Here is a 22,271-nt window from a genome sequence, read left to right on the forward strand (position 1 = left end):
ATTTATAGATAGTTTATAGTTAACAAGACATGGACCAAAAAAATAGAAAAAGTCAGTGAAAAAAGTTACTACAAAAAATGACCTGAAAATAAGCAAAAACAGAAACCTAAAAAAAAGAAAAAGAAAAAATTACCCCAAAAGGATGATGAAAACTCTTCATACAAATAAGTTTTAATTCTTCTTTCATGTTACATAAGATCCACATATTTATTAATTCTAATATCATAGCAATTAAGCAATTAATAAATATAGTTTTCTGGATATTATTCCTAGTTTAAAATATATATATATATATATATATATATATATATATATATATATATATATATATATATATATATATATATATATATATATATATATATATTACTAACCACCCTCCCTTTTTTCTAACTAATTTAAAAAAGGTATCTGAATGCAGCACAAGAAAATGTTTCAAAGGGTTAAGGGAGCTACATTATATTTATTTGATAGCTTAAGTCACTTTGCAGATAACAAAATGACAAAATATTACTCGGCTAATAAAGTAGTCTGAACTAGCTCCACCTTAACAAGCGGCACCATTAAAATAATGAACAATTTATGCAATAATTAGTAGTTATAATCCAATAATGTGACATTTATAGTTCTGAGGTTGGCCATTCTGGATAATGAGTAGGGCCTACTAATGCTAAAACTGTTGTACTTTGAATATGAATGCAGGATTTTACTTGTAACAGAGTGGCCTATTTCTACGCTGTAATACTGCTATTATTTAAAGAGGAAAATACTTTTATCACTGTCAGATCTTTTAGTCTCCTGAAGGAAATGTACTCACGCAATACTAAAACAAAATAACAAGCAGTAGCCTAAAAATCTTATTTAGGCAAAATAGGCTATGTGGCCAAAGTATAATGATTAAACTGTACTTCCAGTACAGTTACAGTTACAGTTACAGCTATAGCAAAAAATACTATATTTAAAAAGAAGAGCAGCAAATCTTTCTATTCATGAAGCTGGAACCACTGTATGTTTTTACATGAAAAATAAATGTCTGATTATCAAAAAAAAAAAAAAAATGCCATTTAATGTTCTGTCATTTGTTTGTTTCAGCTGTGCTTGAGTGTACGAACTGTTGAGAAGTACAACTTATTTAAAACATAAAAAATACATATATTTTTACCAACGATTTGTATATTTTTTGTGTAAAAAATGTGTAATGTAGCCTTTGTAGTAGCCAATTCTGTCAAATTAACGTGGTGAAGTTAAAAGTAAAATATTGTGTACTGCAATATCTATTTAAATATTTCAATAAATATAAGAAAGAGGAGATTCGACACAGTTCTTGTAAGTAAGCACAAACGCCTTCGAGATCTTTTCCCCACAAAGCACATGAAAGAGAGCGCGAGCAGTTATCTTTTTCAATTGCAGAAGCCACAAAGTACGAGCTTGAATGAGCCCGTGAAGGCAACATAAAGTGCAGTTACATTACTTTATTATTTACCTCAACCGGCCACGTTTTAACTGTACACTCGCAGTCTAAACTAAGACTATGTTTGATAACTTAATAATTTATTCTAACTTGTACATTCATACAATGAAACTAGCCTGATAATTTACTTCACAGTTTATTTCTTGTTTTAAAAAAAGGAAACAGAGTAGTTTTAACTCGTCTTCTGGCGCCACCTTGTGGTATACAGGCTTTATCACCACCACCTAAGGTGTAATTCAGGAACTATCTATTATTTCACTCTTGACTAGACAGTAGTAGAAATAGCATTAAGTGCCTCTACTTAATAAAAAGTAGCAACAAACCAGTATAAAAAATACTGGATTACCTGCATTCACTATGTTACTAAAGTAGACATAGTCTAAATGTACCTGAAGTACGCCCATGAAAAGTAAAAGTATTCATAATGTAGCAAAATGATCCCTGTCAGTGTTGCATAATTCTATATATTAAAAATTTCTCATAGCTGATCTCTTACTTTTTGAGAAACTTAAATGTATAGAGGGTCATGGTGATATTAATGTAAAATATCTGACTTTTTATATATAAATTGCGCTTCCTAATTCATATAAAAACAACACTCCCTACTACCTGAAGTTATAAAAGAGCAGGTAATGGAAATACTCAAGTTTTATGCTTTTTATCACAATAATATAATAAATCATTCAGATAATTCAGTGTCTCTTATCAGATCAGGGTCTTTGATTTACAGTAAAAGCCATGAATCTGTGCGTCTTTGAGAGAGTTGGTCAAATCTCTGTGTTTTAAGGCTTCACTGTAGCACAGATTAAGTTTAATCAGCTCTTGTGTGTGCTAATGATTGTTGAAAAAAGAGAGAGGTATCAGTGAGTTATAACCGTCTCAGTCTTTGTCACCTCACATGCGCACCAGGGCATACTGCTGTCACACTGCAGTCCAACAGAGGGCAAAGTGCAACCTTCGCTGTGATTGTATAGTTGATCATGCTCTCTCTCTTGCTCTCTTTCTCTTCCTCCCTCCCCCTGTCAAGTCTCCACCTCAGTTTCTACAGTCAGACTTTCACTCATCAGCCTTCATATTCATGTGATTTTCTTGTTTATAGCAGCAGCAGCAAAGGTAAGACCAATTCATGTCGTCTGAAATGTTTACTGTCTTTGATTCAGGAGAGCTGGTTTATAGTAAACTACAGTAAATCTGCTCCCATGAGGCTTTTCACTTTCCAGCATGGCCAGCTCAATGATCATTGATGTGGGACATTATGCTTCTGTGAATGTTAATGTGCGCTGGTGCTGGTCCAAATGTTATTACAGAGCAGCACTTTCAGTAAACAAAGGAGCATGTGATGGACGGTAAATCTCGGGGGGATTAATAGTGAAAAGTGCTTCCCTGCAGATGCACTGGGAGGGCCAGATTAGCCCACTGACACATTAAGACACTGAGCCCCAGGAGATGTGTTTCCTCTGGGACTCAGTCCATTTGAAGAGGTCATTTAATCTTGCATTAAGTCTTAAAAGCCTACTTTTCTCAGGGCGAGTGAAAAACCCCGCCAGTGCGGGTGTGATAATCACATTTATTACCAATGCAAATGAACTCGCCTTGAATCAAGCGACATGAATTTGATACTAATTAGACAGAGTGCTAATTGATGGAGATATCCTTGAAACAAGTAGAATAAAATAAAATTACCTCACCCTGCTGGCAGGCTTTATTTACCGTATTTATCAAGAAATAAGATTGTATAACTCAATAAGGAGTCTCTGTGGGGATCAGATGGACTAAAGGGAGATTAGTTTACTGCCCTAATAAAAAGCATTCAGGAAAAAGCAGAGAAGAAGAAATGGAAAGTGGAGCATGAAAAGTAAAACAAGAGCTGGTCACAGTGAGGTGTCGCTGTCAATTTCACTTCTGGTAATTTGGACAAACACTTTCAATTTCAAAGAATCTGTCAGTTGAATTAGCGACAATCTGGTGGCTTTATTCCTGCCGCCTTTAAGAAGGCAAAGGGATGTTTTTCAACTTGTGCCAAAAGGAGAGAAAGGAAAGAAACAAAGATGGCTAATCCATTTCAGAATCCCTCCCTTTAAAATGGGAAATAGAGACTATAATTAGATATGGCAAGTCTGAGCTCAAGGACTTTTCTAAGCAGCTCTCCCTATAGCAACGTGTGTGTGTGTGTGTGTGTGTGTGTGTGTGTGTGTGTGTGTGTGTGTGTGTGTGTGTGTGGTTAAGTCACTCACTTCCGTTTGTTTTGGTTCCTCAGGCGGAGCGCTTACAAATTTAGATTGCAGCAAGTCTAAAAATGTAGAAAAAACAGAGCAGAAATACATAATTGGAGGGTAGTCACTCATTAAGAGTGTTTGCCCGGCCCTGTCAACTGCTTTCTGCAAGGACACATCACAAACACTAGTACAGGAGCAGGCGTGTTTGGATTCAAAGGACACTTTTCACACATGGACCAACAACAGGCCTGGGCCCCAGATGTGCACCATTTAAACCACCACATATAGGTGGTAGTCACAAACTGGTCCCAGTACAGCCTCAACTTAAAAGTATAGCTAGTAAAGTCAGCAGCATGAGGGCGTAAAGTAGTTCTAAAAGCCCCTGTGCACGCTATAATGACAACAGTTATGTGCCTAAACTAGTTACTGTGTAATCTTATCATGTTATAACACTAACATACAGGTTACGCAGATATCATCATTGCTCATATATTTATGACAAGTTTTTTAATAGATTGCTAATGAGTTTTTTTTTTATCCCGTGTGTTTATTTGTTGTTTTGTTTATTCTAAGCATTTTATCATTTATTGCTGTAATCGCTACTTACTTGTTACCTTTTCAGTGCTATTTTATTCCTGCTCTGTGAAGCAATCAAATTGTATGAAAAGTGGAACATAACAAAGTTTGATTTGATTATTATTATTCTTTTTTAAAGGCAATTTATTATGAAGCAAATGGCACCTGTTTTCTGACAAAAATATTGTTTGAGGGCCCACCTCTCTGTGGGCCTCCCTCACAAGTCATAAGTAAACAGTTGTTTATAGGTGATTCCCAAACTTTTTCCTTAAGGGAACAAATTTGTTGTGATCGAGTAAACTAACAACTCCTGACTGTGTAACTTACTTAATGGATATTTCAAATGATGTTCTCCATATTAACAACAAAAGTACAGAACAACTGATAAACTGTACTAGTAATCCAAATCGTGAATGCACAGACTGCAGTAAATTTGTGTAAAGCTAGTTATTTAGATTAATTTCGAGCAGATTATTTACTGTGAAAATTGTGTCAGAAATGATTTTTCCTGAAATTGTTAGGAACTTTTTTTTATACAACTTTCTGTCTGTATTATGTTGAAAAGAAAACAAAAAATAATCACATATACTTATTAGGCTTCTTTTTTGACAAATTTGGTGTTTTTTTTATAACTTATTTAGTTATCCCTAAGGCTTTGCCATTATTCTATTAGCTCTTTGGTTGCTTTAACTGTGTACTTCTACTACTATTGATGATGATCCAAGCTTTAAACATAACTATTTCATTTAGTGTTCTTTACAGAAATTAATACAATGCTGAGATTCTGGACTACGGTATATTTAAAAAAAAAAAAATCTTACACTCATTAAAATAAAAAATGCCTTGTGACCCTCTGTAAGGCTTTGGCGACCACTAAAGGGGTTCAGGACCCCAAGGTTGGGAACCAGTAACCTTGGGTACATTACAGTACAGTAACTTTAAACACTGGGGATGCAAAATAAACTTGCAAAACAGGGCACCATACTTTGTACTTGTACAAGTGACTGCCCCAGTGAGTGAACCAAGTTTTTGTACACTAAAATGTAAAATCTGCTGTATGTCATATTTTAAGTATGTTGGTTTCATGATCAATAAATGAAAGAAAAATGTAATTTAGTTTAATTCACTCATATCTTCCATTAGTAATTGAATCAATAGATATAGTAAAAAGCATTTTTTTAAAAATATGGATGGACCTCTGACTAAGTGTGTGTGCCTGTAGTCTTGCTAACAAACGACTTGCACCATAAAATATACAGATGAACAAATTATAGTATTTGGTTCACTGATCAGCACCCAAAAATGGGCCACAGACACCATGAATCTACTTCTATTAAAGGACAGTACTGCAGCGACGTGTGGCACCGCTGAAGCTGTTGGCAGTGTGTTTTCATTCAGGCTGCAGACGTTCCCAGCAGCTTATTCTCGTACGTTGCTCTGGGGAAAATGGTCGTATCAGTGTTTACTCTGCTGTGGTCACATGGTCAGGGTGAAGGCGAGGTTACCCGCAGCTCTTTGTGCACTCGCTCCCATAGACATGCACAAACATGTGTGTAATTGCCCTAGTCCGTATGCTGTAACACAGAGCCCAGATACCACTGAATTATCCACTTCATGCTCCACAGAGGAATGTGGCAAAAGATCACATTCTTTAGGTCTTCAGGACTTTGAGTCACATGGTAAAAATAACAGTATCCTAAAATACTATCACATGTGAGAGGGTATTTTCAAGAACAGGTAGATTTAGAGCGAGTCTCTCTCAAAGGTAGAAACCAGAGAAGTAAGTCTCTAATTTTTGATGTCATCAAATATGAATGCTGCGATCATGTGTGTGTGTCAGAAGGAGTTTCCAAGTTGGGAAGTCATTTATCCGACTTTGTTGTGTTCATGAGCTTTGAGGTCGTAAAGTGGAAACAACATGGAAGCTACAAATAAGATGAGCTTCATTTTTAATGCTAAGAGCCTTTAAACAAGAGGTTGCTCGCTGTTTACAGTTTATATATCAATATCTATTATTTTATCTATTATGTATCTTGTTTATTACATTTGTATATATTTTTATATCTCATCTAGGTCACTCTAGCCGCTCCATACATAATGAATGAAAGCCTAGTTTTGAGGAGGCACAGAATATTTGTTTTCTTTTTTGAACCCTAAATGAGCTTTAGTCTCATGTAGTGTTCTCAGTTCTGAAACAGAAAATGTGTGGACAGAATCACTGTGAGGCAACGCCAACAGCAACAATCACTTCCAAGGAGACAACTAGCAATTAATTGCCATTGAGGAGATATGAAGGCTAAAATTAGCAAAACAGTTCATTTCTACTGTAATTTCCAGCGGTATCTGTAATATTACAAGATCTACACAGTGGTCTGACTTATCTTACATTTCTGCCGTGCTTATTTCATGCCAACATTGTTAATAAACCAACTCTAGCGACTAAACAATGTAGTGACTGGCCCCTCAAGGGCCCCTGGGAGTCCCCAGACTCCCTTTTGAGAACCATTGTCTCAGACAATAGGGATAATATGTATGTAAAAACAACTTTTCACCAAGTTCCAGCAAGAGAAAACACGACTCTCATCTCGTACCAGTGATAAAATTATCAATTTGGGGGGTCTTAAAACCCCGAATGGCCATGACTTAATGACCTCTCCAACTCCTTTAACATAAAAACAGACCATAACTTAATCATGAGGCAGCACAGTAAACAGGCAGAACTTAGTTTGTAGTCGAAACTTTAGAAAAACCAAATCAGAAAACGACTTTGAAAGTAGAATATTTCCTTTTTCTCAAATTACAGGATCATCAAAGCATAAAGCTAAAAATAAACCGAAGCAAAACGTTAGAGTCATATGACATCAGTATTTTCTGTCTCTGTGTGCGTCTGTGTGTCAGTGTGTGTCAGTGTGTGTCAGTGTGTTTGTGCTGATGAGTAATGAGGTCAGGATCTGGTTTTTGGGCAGCATCTTTTCACTGTGACTCATCATTACCTCTCTTCCAGTCACATGCTTAATGAAGCTTTCCAGTGACTCAGCTTTTGGTTCAGTTCCGCATTTTGTTTTGGCCTTGACCCCACTTTGTTATAGCACCACATCCCGTAAAAGGATTTGTGGATTAAATTAAGGCTGACTGGATTTGAACTCGCATATCGGTGAGGGCCAGAAAGACCAACCTCCCTCGGGAGTTTTAGCTGATACGGCACAAAGCTCCGATAAATGCTCTGTAAACATCTGCTGACCTGCAGTGAAAATCCTCACTTCCCTGAAATTTCCTTGACTTTCATTCTGAGCCACCCTGCTTTTCACTTCCTGTAGGGTGCCCATGTTACCGAGATTAGTCATGGAGGAAGCGCAGCGAATCGATCTGACCTACATCACTGAACGCATCATCACCATATTCTGCCCCTCTGAGTGTCCGGAGCAGATCTACCTGCAGAACCTGCATGAGATTATCCTCATGCTGCAGTCCAAACATGGACACCACTACATGGTGAGACGAAGACACAGAGGGGGAATAGAGTCCTAAAGTAATAATACCACAACACAGGAATACTGTGTTACAATTAAAAGTCACGAATGAAGTAAAAGTATTAGCATTGAAATATAATTAAGTTAACAAAATAAAAATACTCAAGACACAGAATGGCCCATTTCAGAATATTTTCTATTATGTTATTGGATTAAATCTATTGTTGCATATCAGTAGAATTTTGCAATTCCTAAATGTGGGATTATTCTAACTATTTTATAGTGCACGGTAATTTCCTCTACAGTTATACATTAAAATTTATTTTTTGATTATGTTTTGTTTCAATAATTTAAGTCCACAAAGTACCCAACCTCAAGTTTTAAAATACATGTAGTGTAAAACCTATAATATTTCCCTCTGAAATGAAGCTGAGTAGAATTATTAAAGCAGCATCAAATGGAATTATGCCAAGAACAAGTACCTCAAAATTGTATTTAGGTACAGTACAATATACACGGTTGTTTTTTCATTTGGACTCCTTAGCCTTCGTGTCTTAAACAGCACATTCCTAAAAAATCTTTTTCTGTCATTTTAAACATCCTTGTGATCAACGTCATGTTAAGTCAAGTGTTATTACACCAGGCCTAAAAATAACATATTTGTCTCTTTCTTTACACTTTGTGCAGCACATGGCACTCTATCATTAGAGTCTGGATAGGAAAAAACTCTTTTCTTTTCATTTATTTATTTTGAAAATTATACTTGATAAAATCTCCCCAAACACTTAATTTTTAGGCTTTAGACTTAATTTAAAAATAGGAATCATTGGTTTTAATTTAGAAATTTTTTTAAACAATTATTAGGGCTATGTGTAGTATGAAAATCAGTTTTTGTTTCATATGCAGAGTATTTCGCCACATCACCCCCAAATAAGTATGGAACTAGAAATGAACAATATCGTGCGATGAGGGTTGATTTAAAAAAACAAACAAAAAAAACTTAGTGCTTCACATACACTTCCCTGACCCTTGCAGTGCTCTGATTTTTTTTTTAAGATTTATTTTTCAGTACCTTGAACTTTAACATCATTAGAGGGATTTGCTACATCATTCAGAAAAAAATTGATTTTAATTTGACTTAAAGTCATAAAAATAGCTAAACCCAAATAACTAAATCTAACTTCCTGGTTTACACCCACCATCTGTTCAGTCCCATTTGCATTTTAGTCTTTTAGATAATGATATATTTTAATAAAAACAATTTGTCTTTCCCTCCTCAGCTCATCAACCTCTCACAGAAGAATGACACTCTCACCCGAATGAACCTCAAGGTAAGGACAGTGAACCAAAGCACCAATTTTAGAGGTTAAATGCTGCATTGTGAGGTATGTTACAGTGTGTCTGGTTTGTCTCTCAGGTATTGGACACAGGTTGGGTGCATCTCTTGGCTCCTAATCTGGATCATATCTTCAATGTGTGCACGACGATGAAGAACTGGCTGCAAACGCATCCGAAGCACGTCCTGGTGTTTCACTGCAGGGTAAACTTCACTGACCCCTCTGCACATACTGTCAAGTTATTAAATCTATTGTCTGTAATTATGAGAGTTCTGCTTCTGTGGTCCTCGTCCACAGGGAGGCAGAGGGCGGCTCGGAGTTCTGCTGGCTTCTTACATCCACTTCAGCAACATGTCAGCCAGGTAACACTGATGCCATGTGACTTTGTTCAAAAAGCATGTGTAATATTTAATATTCTGTATTTTGCACAATGTCCCCATAAGATAACGGTGTCATTGTCTGCCGGTCTATCTTGCATTTGGTCCAGATATGTCAACAGCTATACTGCAGTTAAATTTAGCTCTGATATCTCTGGTTTCCAAAGACAGAATCCTAAAGAAACTGTTAACCGTTGGACGTGATTGCGATCAAAGAGCAGAGACAGAACAATAGAGTGACGAGAGGCTGATCTACAGTTAGTCTCCAGCAGCCAAAGGGCAGGACAGCTAAAGAGACTTTGAACTACACTGTTATTTGATTTTCAGGCAGGGATCCTGTTGGTATGGAACACCAGTGAATTCATTTATTCTTAATTTAGCTGCTTGACAGAGTGAGGGCCAAGAAAACACCTCATGCATTTTGGTGCAAAACATTTTCAGAGCAAACATTGCCGCCTTTACAGTTTATGCGGCTAGTTATCATCAGTTTTATGGTTTGAATGTGAGTTATGAAACCACATCCTCATTTACACGTCTAATGGTGATATGAAGGGAAAGGTCAGAGTGAGGTAAATCTGTGTCCAATGACTGAAATACAGAAAAGAGGAAGATCAGGTCAACTTCCACGCTGTTGTGTGCACGTGTTTGTGTGTGTGTGTGTGTGTGTGTGTGTGTGTGTGTGTGTGTGTGTGTGTGTGTGTGTGTGTGTGTGTGCGCATGCTAATGTCTGAACAGCTGACTCAGTGTTGAGAAATATCTGATTGTGAGCATTGCTCTTGTACAGGACGTGCTTGTGTTAGAAGATGCAGGTATGCAAAGGTTTGTGAGTGAGTGTAAATCTGACATGTTTTTTTAAGGTTACAAAATGATTGAAGAAAACCATATTTACTTACTTTGTTCTGGTGGTATCAAGTCATGCAGATAGCTTTGTTTTTTATTTGGGGTTCTGTCTGTAAGATTTCTGCTGCCGTCTAAAAGAATGGATATAAACAGAATACTGTTAGTAGTGCATTGAAGAGCAACGCTTAGAAGTATTTCACTGCTGGAAACGTGATCTTTTCATAAAACTAGACCGTCTAAGCAGTAGAAAGACACAAATACTTGAAACTGAGTTGAAATGTTACATGATCTGATTTTGGTCTGAGTTTTAGAGAAAGAGAAAGAGAGAGGGGCATCTCTCTCGATCTGCTTATATACTCTTTGTGTGCAGAGGTATGATGTGTAGTTTGAGAAACAGATCTAGAGCCAGTGAAAATCTGCGTTTCACATCATCTAGCAGATTTGAGTTGGGAGATTAGCAGATAGATCAGGATGCTGGTTAAATGGAGGGAAGATTACCACATTTCATTTTCACATACTACCCATATTTTTATGAAACAAATGACTAAAAATCACCAAAGTATGCATTCAAAGATATCAAAAGCAGCATATTTTTTGAAGAAACAACGTCCTAGTCACTTTGGGTAATCCCCAGAACACAGTGAGAACAGTTATTACAGGAATGTTTTTGACTCTTTGAAAAGGCCCTTTAGCAGTTTGACTTTTTTTTCTTTATTTAGAAAATAAACTTACTACCAACTTACTAGCAACAGTCACATAATCACTGTCAGCTACATATGTTTACAAAGTGAACGTTTTTTTGGTTTTTTTTAACAATGTAATTACACAATAAACAAAACAAACATAGAACATCGGGTGTTTTGCATTTGAGATAAATAAAAATAGAGAGAAAGTTGGTAGAGTGGGCACCTCATGTACAGAGGTGTTGTCTTCGCCACAGCAGCTGTGGGTTCAAAAGAACAAAAGAAAGGAGTTATGGGGAAATATACATTTTCCATTTTTTCCATTTTTTTCCCCAAATTTACTTTCCTGGAGCCTCATTGAAAAGGTAAATCTTTCCATTTCAAAACATTTCACAAATTATATCATGCCAGTTCTCTATGGATGGGGCATCTTTCTTAAATAATTTCCTTATATTTGTTTTTCTAGCAGCTACACTCAGTTTTCCAAATAATTATCCTGTTTTATATTTGTATGTTTTGAAAGTAAAAGACCAAAAAGGAGTTCATCCCTTTTAAATGCAATTGTCATCCCAGATATACTCAATGTGCCAAAAAGCATTTACTTTTTCCATCAGTTTTAAACACTAAAGTTTCCAGGTGTTGGAGTGCTGCTGCATATGTGGAAAGTGTGATGTAAAGCCTTTTGTGGCTCCAGAGGGAGCTGTGTGAAGTCTGATAAATGTCCTCAAAACAAGACGACTACCAATATAAAAAATGAAAACTGGATCTGGACATATGGAGCTAGAAAAAAGAAGTGATCCTAGCAGACCTCTGTAGTTCCTTTTCTCTGCTGCAGGATACAGGCTACATTATCCACCACTAGCTTAACACACACAAATCTCTGACTGGGCTGTCTGACATAGAGTTGCATTGTGGGTAATGTAGGCAGCAGGTTTTATCAAGGAAGATGAATGTAGAGAATGAAAAAAGATCAAATCTCAGGTTTTGCTGCATTGATTTTTAGTTAACACATTGTTTTTATTCCATTCTGTTTCTTCTTTTTTCTTTTTAAACACTTCTTTTAAAATCAATGCTGCATTAATTCTGATCATTTTCAAAACTGTCCATCATAGGTTCAAAAAATGATAAAATAGTGCAATGCAAAGCACCTAGACATAATTCACCAAGTATCACAGAAACTCTGGGGTCTCCACTAACTATTCTAAGAACAACTCTTTGGTTGTGAAAACAATCTCATCACAGGGTCTAGTGCTTTTGATCATATCACACCACCTTTATTAGTAAATCAAAGCTCTGTAGATGTTTAGTCTGTAGTGTCTGATGACTGGTCCACCAGTCAGGCACAAATCTTGAGATGGATATCTCAAAACCTCACAACACAAAAATAAAACGGTCTAACTCTTCAGATAAACCAGAAAACACTGTCCCGTTAAATTTCGGTGAACTGAGGAGTGTTAGATGCGTCACCATCTGAATATCTGCCTCTCTCTCAGTGCAGACCTTTCTCTCGACCACTTTGCCATGAGGAGGTTCTACAATGACAAGCTGTCCGCTCTGATGACCCCCTCGCAAAAACGGTAAGAACGGGGTTGATTGAGTGGGATCACTACAGGTCAAAGGTCAACTCCGGTTCAGTTCAAAGCCTCTGATCTCTAATGTAGACCGAGGGATCTGCTGTGACTGTGTGTCTGACCTCAGACTGCACTAATCACCTGATGTATCCTCCTGAGAAATAGTCCCTATGATAAATATGCAATAAGGATGTGAAAGTACGTTCACGTGCACAGTTTAGTCGAGCTACAGTTAGAGCTCCATTAGGCCATTTAACTGGACTGCTGTCCTTGTTCCAGTATACAAGCACTGAGGGGGAAATCTATTTATTGATGAAAATATGTCTAACTCCACCACAGCAGGTGGAGATATGCCCTCTTTCAGCAAGTTGCAATAAACCTACATTATTTATACAGTCGGTGGTGACTGAATCACAATCATAACTGTTTATTTGAAATAACTTTGGGGTAGAAAACCGCCTCACTACTTCCATATAATCAAAATCAAACAGCGCTAAGCAAACTCTGCCTTCGCTGATTACAGAGATGTTGAGGTTGATGGGGGAGATGGTGTATATATATATATATATTCAAATATTGTGTTCTCTTAAACTAATATTGTTTTTTTTAAGGCAGCTAAAATATTTTTTGCTGCAGCCCTGTCCAAAGCGGGACGTCACTTAGCTTCCATGCCTCTGTTGTGGGGCTGTATTTAATTTATCAGAGGAGGGGGGGTGACTGGAGTGTAACTTTTTAAATTAAAATAAATATAAATACTACCTTTAAAGTTGTATGTCCCTTATCTAAACCAAAATTAAAAACATAAGTCCCTCCTCAGTGCTTGTTTGTTTTAAATGCCTTTTAATGCCACTTTGCAGCACCCTTCCCCCCTCATAAATAACCAACATTCCCTATTGCAGCGACAAGAAGCATGCGCAGAACACCTAGTCAAGTAAATGTCTGATACAGGTGTTTACGTGGCGGAGGAAATCGAACTCCAATCACATTATCTGGGTGTGTTGGTCCGACTTTGAGAAATTCCATTCAGTATAATTTCTGTCATACGTGTCAATAAATGTTTGCAAATATTTTAAAAGTCCAGTTTTAGTGGGACAAACTCAATAATTTGACTTTTTCTAACATCATGTAAACGTACTCAGTGACACTCAGTGAAAAGTACAATTTAAACCAGTTGTCAAGTGATTTGAGATATTTATGTTGGGAGGAATACAACAGTAAATATGCTTCTCTGTGCTCTCCAGGTATGTGTGGATGCTGGGCAGCATGTTAAAGGGAGGACTGAAGATGTGTCCCTCTCCGTCTTTCCTCCTTTGTGTTGTTCTTCACGGTCTTCCCAAAATAAGACCAGATGGAGGTAAGCAGCAGATGTCTGATCTGAATTAGAGGAAGCTAAGTGGATAAATAGCAGCTGGCTGTTGTAGAAACCCTCCACAGGGCAGATACTGTATTTGTTTTATCTTATTAAGGAAGAAGAAAGATGCTGCTTACAATTTAAAACACATTCCAGGATCTAAAAAGTCCTCTGATTCAAGTCAGCCTCGATGCTTAAGTCAACAGCTCTGCTATACGGGCATGCTGCAAAATTTATTTTTTCACAAAGCATGCTCTCTTTTGTGATGACACTCTTCCTCTCCCCAGCATGTTGCCTCTTCCTCAGAGTCTACCAGAGTCTACAAGCTGTTTGCACATCAGCAGTCTAGTAAGAAATCGCATATTAATGTGTACACAGGGCAGGATGTTATTCAGAAGACAAAACAGTGTGTAATGTGTGTTTATATCCATGACAGCCATGTCAATGCAGCCCAGACAGGCCGCCTCTACTTTGTGCTCCAGCCGGCTCAGCTGCTCAAAGGGGACATCATGGTGAGTGCTGATGGACATTCTTATGTTCTTTATCATCATTGAGGTTTGTAAATAAAGATAATATCTATCACTGTTATATATGTCATAGATATGAATTATTCATTACCTGGAACCATTATAATTAGCTTAATTTAGGGAACTGAAAATATGTTTGAAAGGTCCCATATTATACTTATTTTCAGGTTCATGATCTATTTGTGGTTTCTACCAGAGAATGTTAACATGCTTTAATGTGAAAAAAGAAAAAGCGTATTTTTCTCACACTGTCTGCTTGATTATACCTGTATTCACCTATCACCTATTTCACTCTATCTGAAACGCTCATTTTGGTGCCTGTCCCTGTAAGACCACCTCACAAAAAATATGTATTTCCTTGAAAGAGGAGCTCCAATTAAAACCAAATATTACCAAATTATTCTCTTTATTATTGTAAACTATGCATCATATATGCTTATTTAAAAGCTTCCACTTTTGATAACTGATTAAAAGATGATATGAATTGGAATTAAATAATTAAGTGTACAAACAGATTACTGTCTTTTTAAAAAATATATATTATTAGTACCAAATTGTATCATTCTTTCCAGGAAAATTAATGAAAATCATTCAGTTCTGACAGATTTAAAAAAACAAAAAACAAATCCTTAACATATAATAAAATATAAATGAATCAAAATAACAGTTCCAACAGTTCTCATTCATAAAACAAATTGACAGGAAGTGGTTATATCTGAATATATTTTGCTTTAATACGCTATAAGTGCGCAACAGCAAAACTTAGATTCGAGTGAATCAGTTTAGAGCAGCATGTGCAGGACAGTGTGTCACTTTCCTCTGATTTTAGGTGGTGTGTTATGATAAAAACAGCCGGTCAGCCAGCCGGCAGGTCGTCTTCCGTCTCCAGTTTCATACAGGTCTCGTACACGGACACAACCTCACCTTCTGTAAGGCGGAGCTCGACTGTGCCAGTGAAGGTATTTATAACCTTAACGCTGCCAACTGCTGTCTCTGCCACTATCACTCTCTGCTGCAATATCCACCTTAATCTGTAACTGATAAATCTTTCTCCAATGTAAATATGACCTGCCTAAACTAACCTTGGACCCTTTATCAGTGCGTGCTGATGCAGGTGTGAAGTACACATGGAAATCTGTCCAGTGTGGCAAGTTAACCGCCAACTATCTTTTTTTGTTAATATTCCAGATCCACGGTTCCCAGAAGATGGAAAAGTAGAGTTGTTACTTTCTGACAGCCCTGAGAAGATTACAGGTAGACTTTCTCCAACAAAGGATTTTTTCCACAGCAAACTGTCGATGCATAAACATAAGACACTGTCAAACAAAACTACAGTGAACTGGATAAAAAAACAAATATGCAGGTGAAAATGTGTTTCAGATGTTTGCAGGTGGCTTTGTCATGCTTTGATCCAGGATCCACAGTATATGGGTTCAAGTTTTGATACTTGAAACAGGATTAAGTGTGCAGCTCTGCAGGTCTGTGCAGAGCTGCAGTTGTGCACAGCATCAGCATGCTAACATGTTCACAATGGCAACAGTAACGCTGATGACTGGCAGATATAATCATTATCTAGACTATCTGTGTTAGCATGCTAACATTTGCTAATTTGCACAACACACAAAGGACAGCTGAGGCTGATGGGAATGTTATTAGTTTTACAGGGATTTAATCATAAACCAAAGTATTGGATTAACATTTTGACTTCAGGGTTGCGTTAGATGAAATGTCAGTTAAGTCATAATGATTAATCCTCTCTGGACAATGAATGTCTGAACCAGGTTTCATTGCAATCCATCCAATAGTTGCTGAGGTATTTCAATCTGGACAAACAGACTGATATTGCTGTCTCTTGAGCTGCTATAGTGACAACAAACACAAAGATGTGTGGTTGGAAATTGTCAGTGCTAAAGGTCCAGTGTAGGACTGTGTTGCATCTGTCCATGAGGTTGCAAATTGCAGTCGACTGAAACTTAATATGTGCCAGATGTGTGGCTGATGTGAAAACTCAGTTGGCCTCATCTAGCACCAGTGTTTGATCTGTGATTTCTGGGCTACTGTAGAACAACGTGGCAGACTCAGTGGAAGAGGACTCACTCTGTCTGCACATTGGCGAATTCTAAGAGGAATGACCTGCTCTACTCTCCCTATAAGTCGCTACATGTTGCCTTCATTTGTTGGACTGACTAGGTTTAGGCAACAGGAGTGGGATTGGTTAGGATATCTGTTATGCCAATATAAAAACAACACATTTGGTCGGTAACTGATACCAACATTGACACATCCAGCTTTATCGCCATCTTATTTTAGTGATCATCGAGTCTCTTCTGTAGTAGAATTAACATCATATTGTGCAAACTCTTATCGTGATGGCCCATCAGCAGATGGAGACATAAAATACATTGCTTTTCAATGTATCTAATATTCATTAATTGTGCAAAAGATGGAAAAATACTTCAAGCTGCAAGCAGCATTGTGTCTTCTAATCCGAGCAGAAGAGACAGAAATGGCTGTTTCAAGTGTTGCACCTGCGCACACGCGCGCACACACACACACACACACACACACACGCACACACACACACACACACACACACACACACACACACACACACACAAAATTATTATATTCATCAAGTTCAACACCAGTCACCCAGATGGGGGCAGTGTTGGACACCAGGACCAGGGTGTGATGGTCAAACCGGCCCTCAACACACACAGATTCTACAGTGCTTGACAGGAAGCAATATGAGGAGTTATCACACACACACATCTGACAGGAATTCAGATTGCAGATACTGTACATGGGTAAACACACAGGAGGGAAAACCAGGACACACACACACACACAGACAGACAAGTAGAGGCAAAACCATAATTAAAGCTCATATTATTTCTGAAATCAAATCTGAAATGAGATCTGGAATCAGCTGGTGTTGCGTGTGTGTGTGTGCGCGTGTGTGTGTGTGTGCGTGTGTTTGTTGTCGTTGAACTGACTCCTGACCAGTGCTGCGTCTTTGTCTGCTGCTCTGTTTGTCATTTCCATATGCAGGCAGAGAGCTGTGGCACAACGGCCACTGCGTGACGGTGGACTATGACACCCTGGACCCTTTGGTCAGACGAGATTCATATGGAGACGCATCTTTGTGTGAAACAGGTGAGGTGCATTTAAATATTTTTCACCAGGAGTTCCCTCCCTTTATTTTTTAAAATACTTGTTTATCTGTTTTTCCCTCTTCACTTTCTTTTCCTTTGTTGTGGATTCCTGTTTTGTGTCTAACTTAATTAATAGACAGGATTTAAAAGGACAACAATATATTTGAATACGCAGCAGATTGCAGGAGACGTCCACTCTGCTCTTGCATAATGCTGACCTTTATTCTGTTTCCATGGCATTCTTAGGAAAAGTAGAATGCCAGTCCAGGTCTGACTAGTTCTGACTTTTAAAAGACCAAATCATTGTTGTTTTGGGTTTCATTTCTTGAACAACAGAGTTTCCATCTCCATCCACTCCTCAGGGATATTTATCTGGCTCTGTGGCTGCTAAATGCTCCACTAGGCTCAGAAACTAAGTCACGAGAGAATGAACCAAAACAGTAAAGTTGTGGGTTTGATGGCAATTGCAATGACAGCTGAGAGAGAGCTCTTTGCTCACTGTAAAGCTACATAAAGCCGAGGGATGATAATTCTTTGTAGGTTCATCGATATGAGTGATGGCTTTCACATTTTTTTCACAATTTGAAAAAACGTAGTTCTAAGCACATCATGTTGGTGCAAGGCTACCACAAAACATGCATGAGGAAAAAAGGTAAAGCCTGCACACTTACTCTATTCCACACAAGTATATTTCAGACAATGCTTGACAGAATCATTTGACCTGTCGAAGATCCAAGCAGGATCACAACGTCTGAAATAAACTTGTGTGGCTTGGATAAATATGCAGGTGTTACCTTTATTCTTCAAATTGTCATTGACACATATTTATAAAAAAAATCTAGGAATAAATTGGAGAAAACATGCTAAATAATGGGTACATTTCTTTAAAGTTCCACTAACCAGTATTTTGGACCAAAAGACTGCATGTGATGTAAAATTAGTCGCTCTAAGTGCTGAACCCACAGAGAATTATAATCTTCTCTGCAGCTCAGCAGAGCTTTTTAGCCTCTTTCAGCTCATCTTTTTGGTCTGTGAGTCCCAGATGGTCCGTTTTGATCCACGTAATGTAAATCTCTTCATCCACCAATGTCCACCAGGGTCTGCACAGGAACCCCTAGACAGACATCCACATGCAGCCCAAAATTTGTGACCTCATGGATTGTACACATAGTAAGCGTACTGACTGTGCATACTCCAGTTACAAAATAAAGTCCATTGCTCAACGTTTCAGTCCAGTTGGTTGAGTATGCACCTCTAGCTGGTTTGCTGAAAAGATCCCACACATTGGATGCTTGTTCTTAAGGGAGGTTGTGCAAGGAGATCTGCTCTTATCCACTTTATTTTAATAAAATTTTAGAGGAATACAAAGACAATTAGGACAATCAGGATGTTATCTGGATGGAGAAATTCACATACGTAGAAAGTCAGACCAATGTGAATCTTCAGTAGAATAAGTAGGGAGGTTTCCATTAACCCTAAAATAGTGCAAATTGAAATTGAGAATAAAATACGCCTAATGGAAACACTTCAATTTTGAAAAAAAGTATCACAAAAAAGTTTTTACACTAACATTAGGAGGTATTTCAGGTGCTTAAAAAAAGCCATATTTTCGCAAAACTGCAATGGAAACCAATTTTTTGGCATTTATAGGTCACATGATGCTATGGCTATGCGCTTGTCCGTAGGAACTGGCTCCCTCGGGCACGATGCAGCAGGAGCTAGAAGAGCTGTTATTGCATCACATAACTCTTCAAATGTTGAGCAGATCGTCCTGAAGTTTTGAATCCACAGTTCCTCTATGAAGGTGTGGACTATCACCTACCAGAAATCCCTGAAACATGGCCGCTTCCACCATACTTCTTGGAATGTTATCGGGAGAGGAAAAGTCTCGTGACATCACTTAATGGAAATGCAGTCATCTTGCAATTGTGTTTTACTTACATTTTGAAGATATCACTTAAGTTTTTCACAAATCTGTAAATCAGCCTAGTGATACTACATGTGTGTCTGCATGACCAGTACATGGCCACAGCTGTCTATGGACATTCAACTTAGAAAGTGTGTCCAAGGCTTCACTGTTTGGTTCAGTCTCAGTGTTTATGGGCAGCTGTTTTGAGCAGGCCAGCTCTGATACACTAACCGTACACTACCCAAAACAGCGGACAGACAAAGTTAACATGAATACGAAAACCTCATTGTCTACGTAAAAAAAAAAAAAATGGCTGGTGAGCTGGTGCCTTTGAAAATACTCCGTGTGCTGGAGCGCACTCGGGCACAAACAGGACCATTCACAAATCCAGAGCTTTTTTGGAATGTACCGCTCGGTTATTCACACTCTCGGAGCAGCAGAGCATACTCTGGACACTCTGTCTGTGGAGAAGGAGCAGCAGAGTGCCAAGTATAAATGTGTGAGATAAGTTCATTGTTGGTTAATTCGTGTAGAAATAGAAGGCTCTGTTTCTCTAAACAACAGCCCTCTTGTTTTTGTGTAGAGTTTTTTTAAGCTTTTCATGGAGCTTGTCTGCCCCCAACTGTCCAAGTCAGTAAATATATTTTTGGCTGCTTTTCAGAGGTATCCCTCTGTGGGCGCAGATCCAGTCTCTAAGGACAGTGTGTTTAGACTTTGGCCTTGGCTGTGGTCAGTGCTGTGGGTAATTGTCCAGTCATCAGAGTGACAGCTTACAACTGTTGTGGTCACAACGACGTTCCTAGGAACGGGCGTAACGGCAATCATCTAGACAGCAGCCAGGCCAGACCTGTGTATTTGGAGGCGGTTGTTTGTCAGAGAGTTTCCTTTGAGTTAGAATAACCATTCACACACAGAAAAACACCAACAGAAAAACATACACCCAGACAGCTGAAACAATCCTTTAAACCGGCGGTTGAGGTTTCAGTTCCAGCTGTTTTATGCCGTTGCTAAATCTGCTCTGCCAGCCATGTAATTTAGCTGGACCGATCAGTGGGGGGAGAAACGCAGAAAAGTGGCATGTAAACGCACATTTACACAGACGCTCACATGAACGCTGACACACACACGGCTATTACATTTAACCGCCAGCACACACGCATGCACATGAGCATAATGAGGGTGCCAGCCAGTCAGCAATGCAGCCAGTTGCAAGAATGTTGTTTTCAACCACAGGTGGTTCTACTTTACCCTGTCGGCCCTCTCACAGCCCTCCCCTCCACTGCTTCTATCTCTCCATCTTCTTTTACTCTCCTTTTCTCTCTCCCTCTTTATCTGGTCACCTGTTTTCTAGCTGAAGCATGTTGCTTTCAGGTTCAAGTTGCAGGTTGCAATTTGTCCAATATGTCCCCATCCCCCTTCAGCACTCAAGTCTCTCCAGAGCCCGCCCCCATGTTTACATTCCCCTCTCCATATTTGGCCGGCTCAAGGTCCTTGTGCTTTGTGTTTCTGTTCTTGAAAGTGCATTATGTGTGTTGCACAAACTTTTCCACCTGTGCAGATATATGTGCTCGCATGCAGTCTGGTGAATGATCTACCCTTCTACCCCTTTCCTTTGCCCTCAGACATAAAAATGCATGAGTGCACGCTCTGTGCACAGCATTAGCTACCTGTGTCAGCCGGGACAGGATGCAGGAGGAGGGAGGAAAGAGGAGGAGGGATAGCACGGCATATTTTGTAGTGACGGCGAAGGCGGGGATTCGTAGTGCAGGGAAAGAGCAGGCGAGGAAGGAGTGAGATGAGAGAGGGGGAAGAGAGAGTAGGAGGGGGGATGACACAGGGGGGCTGTTAGCACCTTAAGAGAAAGAATGTTCTTTGCTTGTCTTCCTGTGGCAGCCTGAGAGGACGACAGCAGAGGAGCAACTTCAGCTGAGCTCTCATTTCAGCCTGCCTTTCTCCTTCTATCTGTCCCCTCATCCTTTTCATTCTGTCCTCGTCCTTGCCCCCTGTTTCCTTTCAGCTTGTCATCTGGTTCTCTTTTCCTCTCTCTCTGACACTCCGAAGGGAGGTTTCAGCAAGCACTTCCATCCTGTTTCTAGTCCACAGTGGGGACAGTGAAAGTTTACCCCTGACTGCCGGTGAGTGATTAACTAAGCTGCTTTCTGATGCTTGTTTGTGTCTTTTTACTGAAATTCATACAGTAGTGTGAAAATTATACAGGGTGTTTATCAGTGTGTGAATGTGCTCTGTGCATCTGTGTGTGTGTGTGAGGCCAGCTGTGAGGTTTTATCATGCCTGTCTGGTATTTGAGTTTTATTGCCTCTCTGGACTTAAGAGGCTGTGCTCATACAGCTGTGGTATGCACTGTATGTATTGTTGCAGTCACTGTGCGAACCGGTCTCTTATCTCATCTGAATGTAACAACCAGTATCAGATAAGAACTTGCTTGTTTAGTTCTAGTACATTATCCTCTGGTATGTTTTTAGGAGTGCAGCTATGGACTGTATTCATTATTAGATTAATAGCTGGTCTATAAAATATCTGAAAATAGAAAAAAGATAAGTTCGTTACTGAAGCAAATCCTCACATTATTTGGCATTTTTGCTTGAAATAATGACTTGAACAATAAGTCCACTCTGTATGAAGTTGATGATTTCTGATAATTGACTAACTGATTAATTGACTGAATGTTTCAGATCAAGTATGTTTCAAACCTCCTGTAAAACTTAGATAATGTTAGAAATATGCTATATTGTTGCTTCAGACAATTTAAGTACACAAAAATGTGTGT

At 38.6% G+C, this 22,271-nt stretch overlaps 1 protein-coding gene across 2 annotated transcripts in view; it reads left to right on the forward strand.

Moving 5' to 3' along the window:
• Positions 1 to 2,441: 2,441 nt before the first annotated feature.
• tns3.2 (tensin 3, tandem duplicate 2) overlaps positions 2,442 to 22,271 on the forward strand; it is a 61,549-nt gene continuing 41,719 nt past the window's right edge. Inside the window, exons 1-12 of one of the 2 annotated variants that reach the window (XM_042513506.2) lie at positions 2,442 to 2,584; positions 7,581 to 7,755; positions 9,014 to 9,064; positions 9,151 to 9,273; positions 9,368 to 9,432; positions 12,464 to 12,547; positions 13,783 to 13,895; positions 14,180 to 14,240; positions 14,329 to 14,404; positions 15,249 to 15,378; positions 15,608 to 15,673; positions 17,471 to 17,575. In XM_042513506.2, coding sequence (XP_042369440.2) covers positions 7,588 to 7,755; positions 9,014 to 9,064; positions 9,151 to 9,273; positions 9,368 to 9,432; positions 12,464 to 12,547; positions 13,783 to 13,895; positions 14,180 to 14,240; positions 14,329 to 14,404; positions 15,249 to 15,378; positions 15,608 to 15,673; positions 17,471 to 17,575 — 1,042 coding nt within the window. In that variant the 5' untranslated portion in view covers positions 2,442 to 2,584; positions 7,581 to 7,587. Of the gene's footprint in view, positions 2,585 to 7,580; positions 7,756 to 9,013; positions 9,065 to 9,150; positions 9,274 to 9,367; positions 9,433 to 12,463; positions 12,548 to 13,782; positions 13,896 to 14,179; positions 14,241 to 14,328; positions 14,405 to 15,248; positions 15,379 to 15,607; positions 15,674 to 17,470; positions 17,576 to 22,271 lie in introns of those variants that run through there. The other variant, XM_042513518.2, reaches the window with a different exon arrangement.

Source organism: Plectropomus leopardus, chromosome 5, assembly GCF_026936395.1.
Source record: "Plectropomus leopardus strain MGB_pleo_1.0 chromosome 5, ASM2693639v1, whole genome shotgun sequence".
Lineage (NCBI taxonomy): Eukaryota > Metazoa > Chordata > Actinopteri > Perciformes > Serranidae > Plectropomus > Plectropomus leopardus.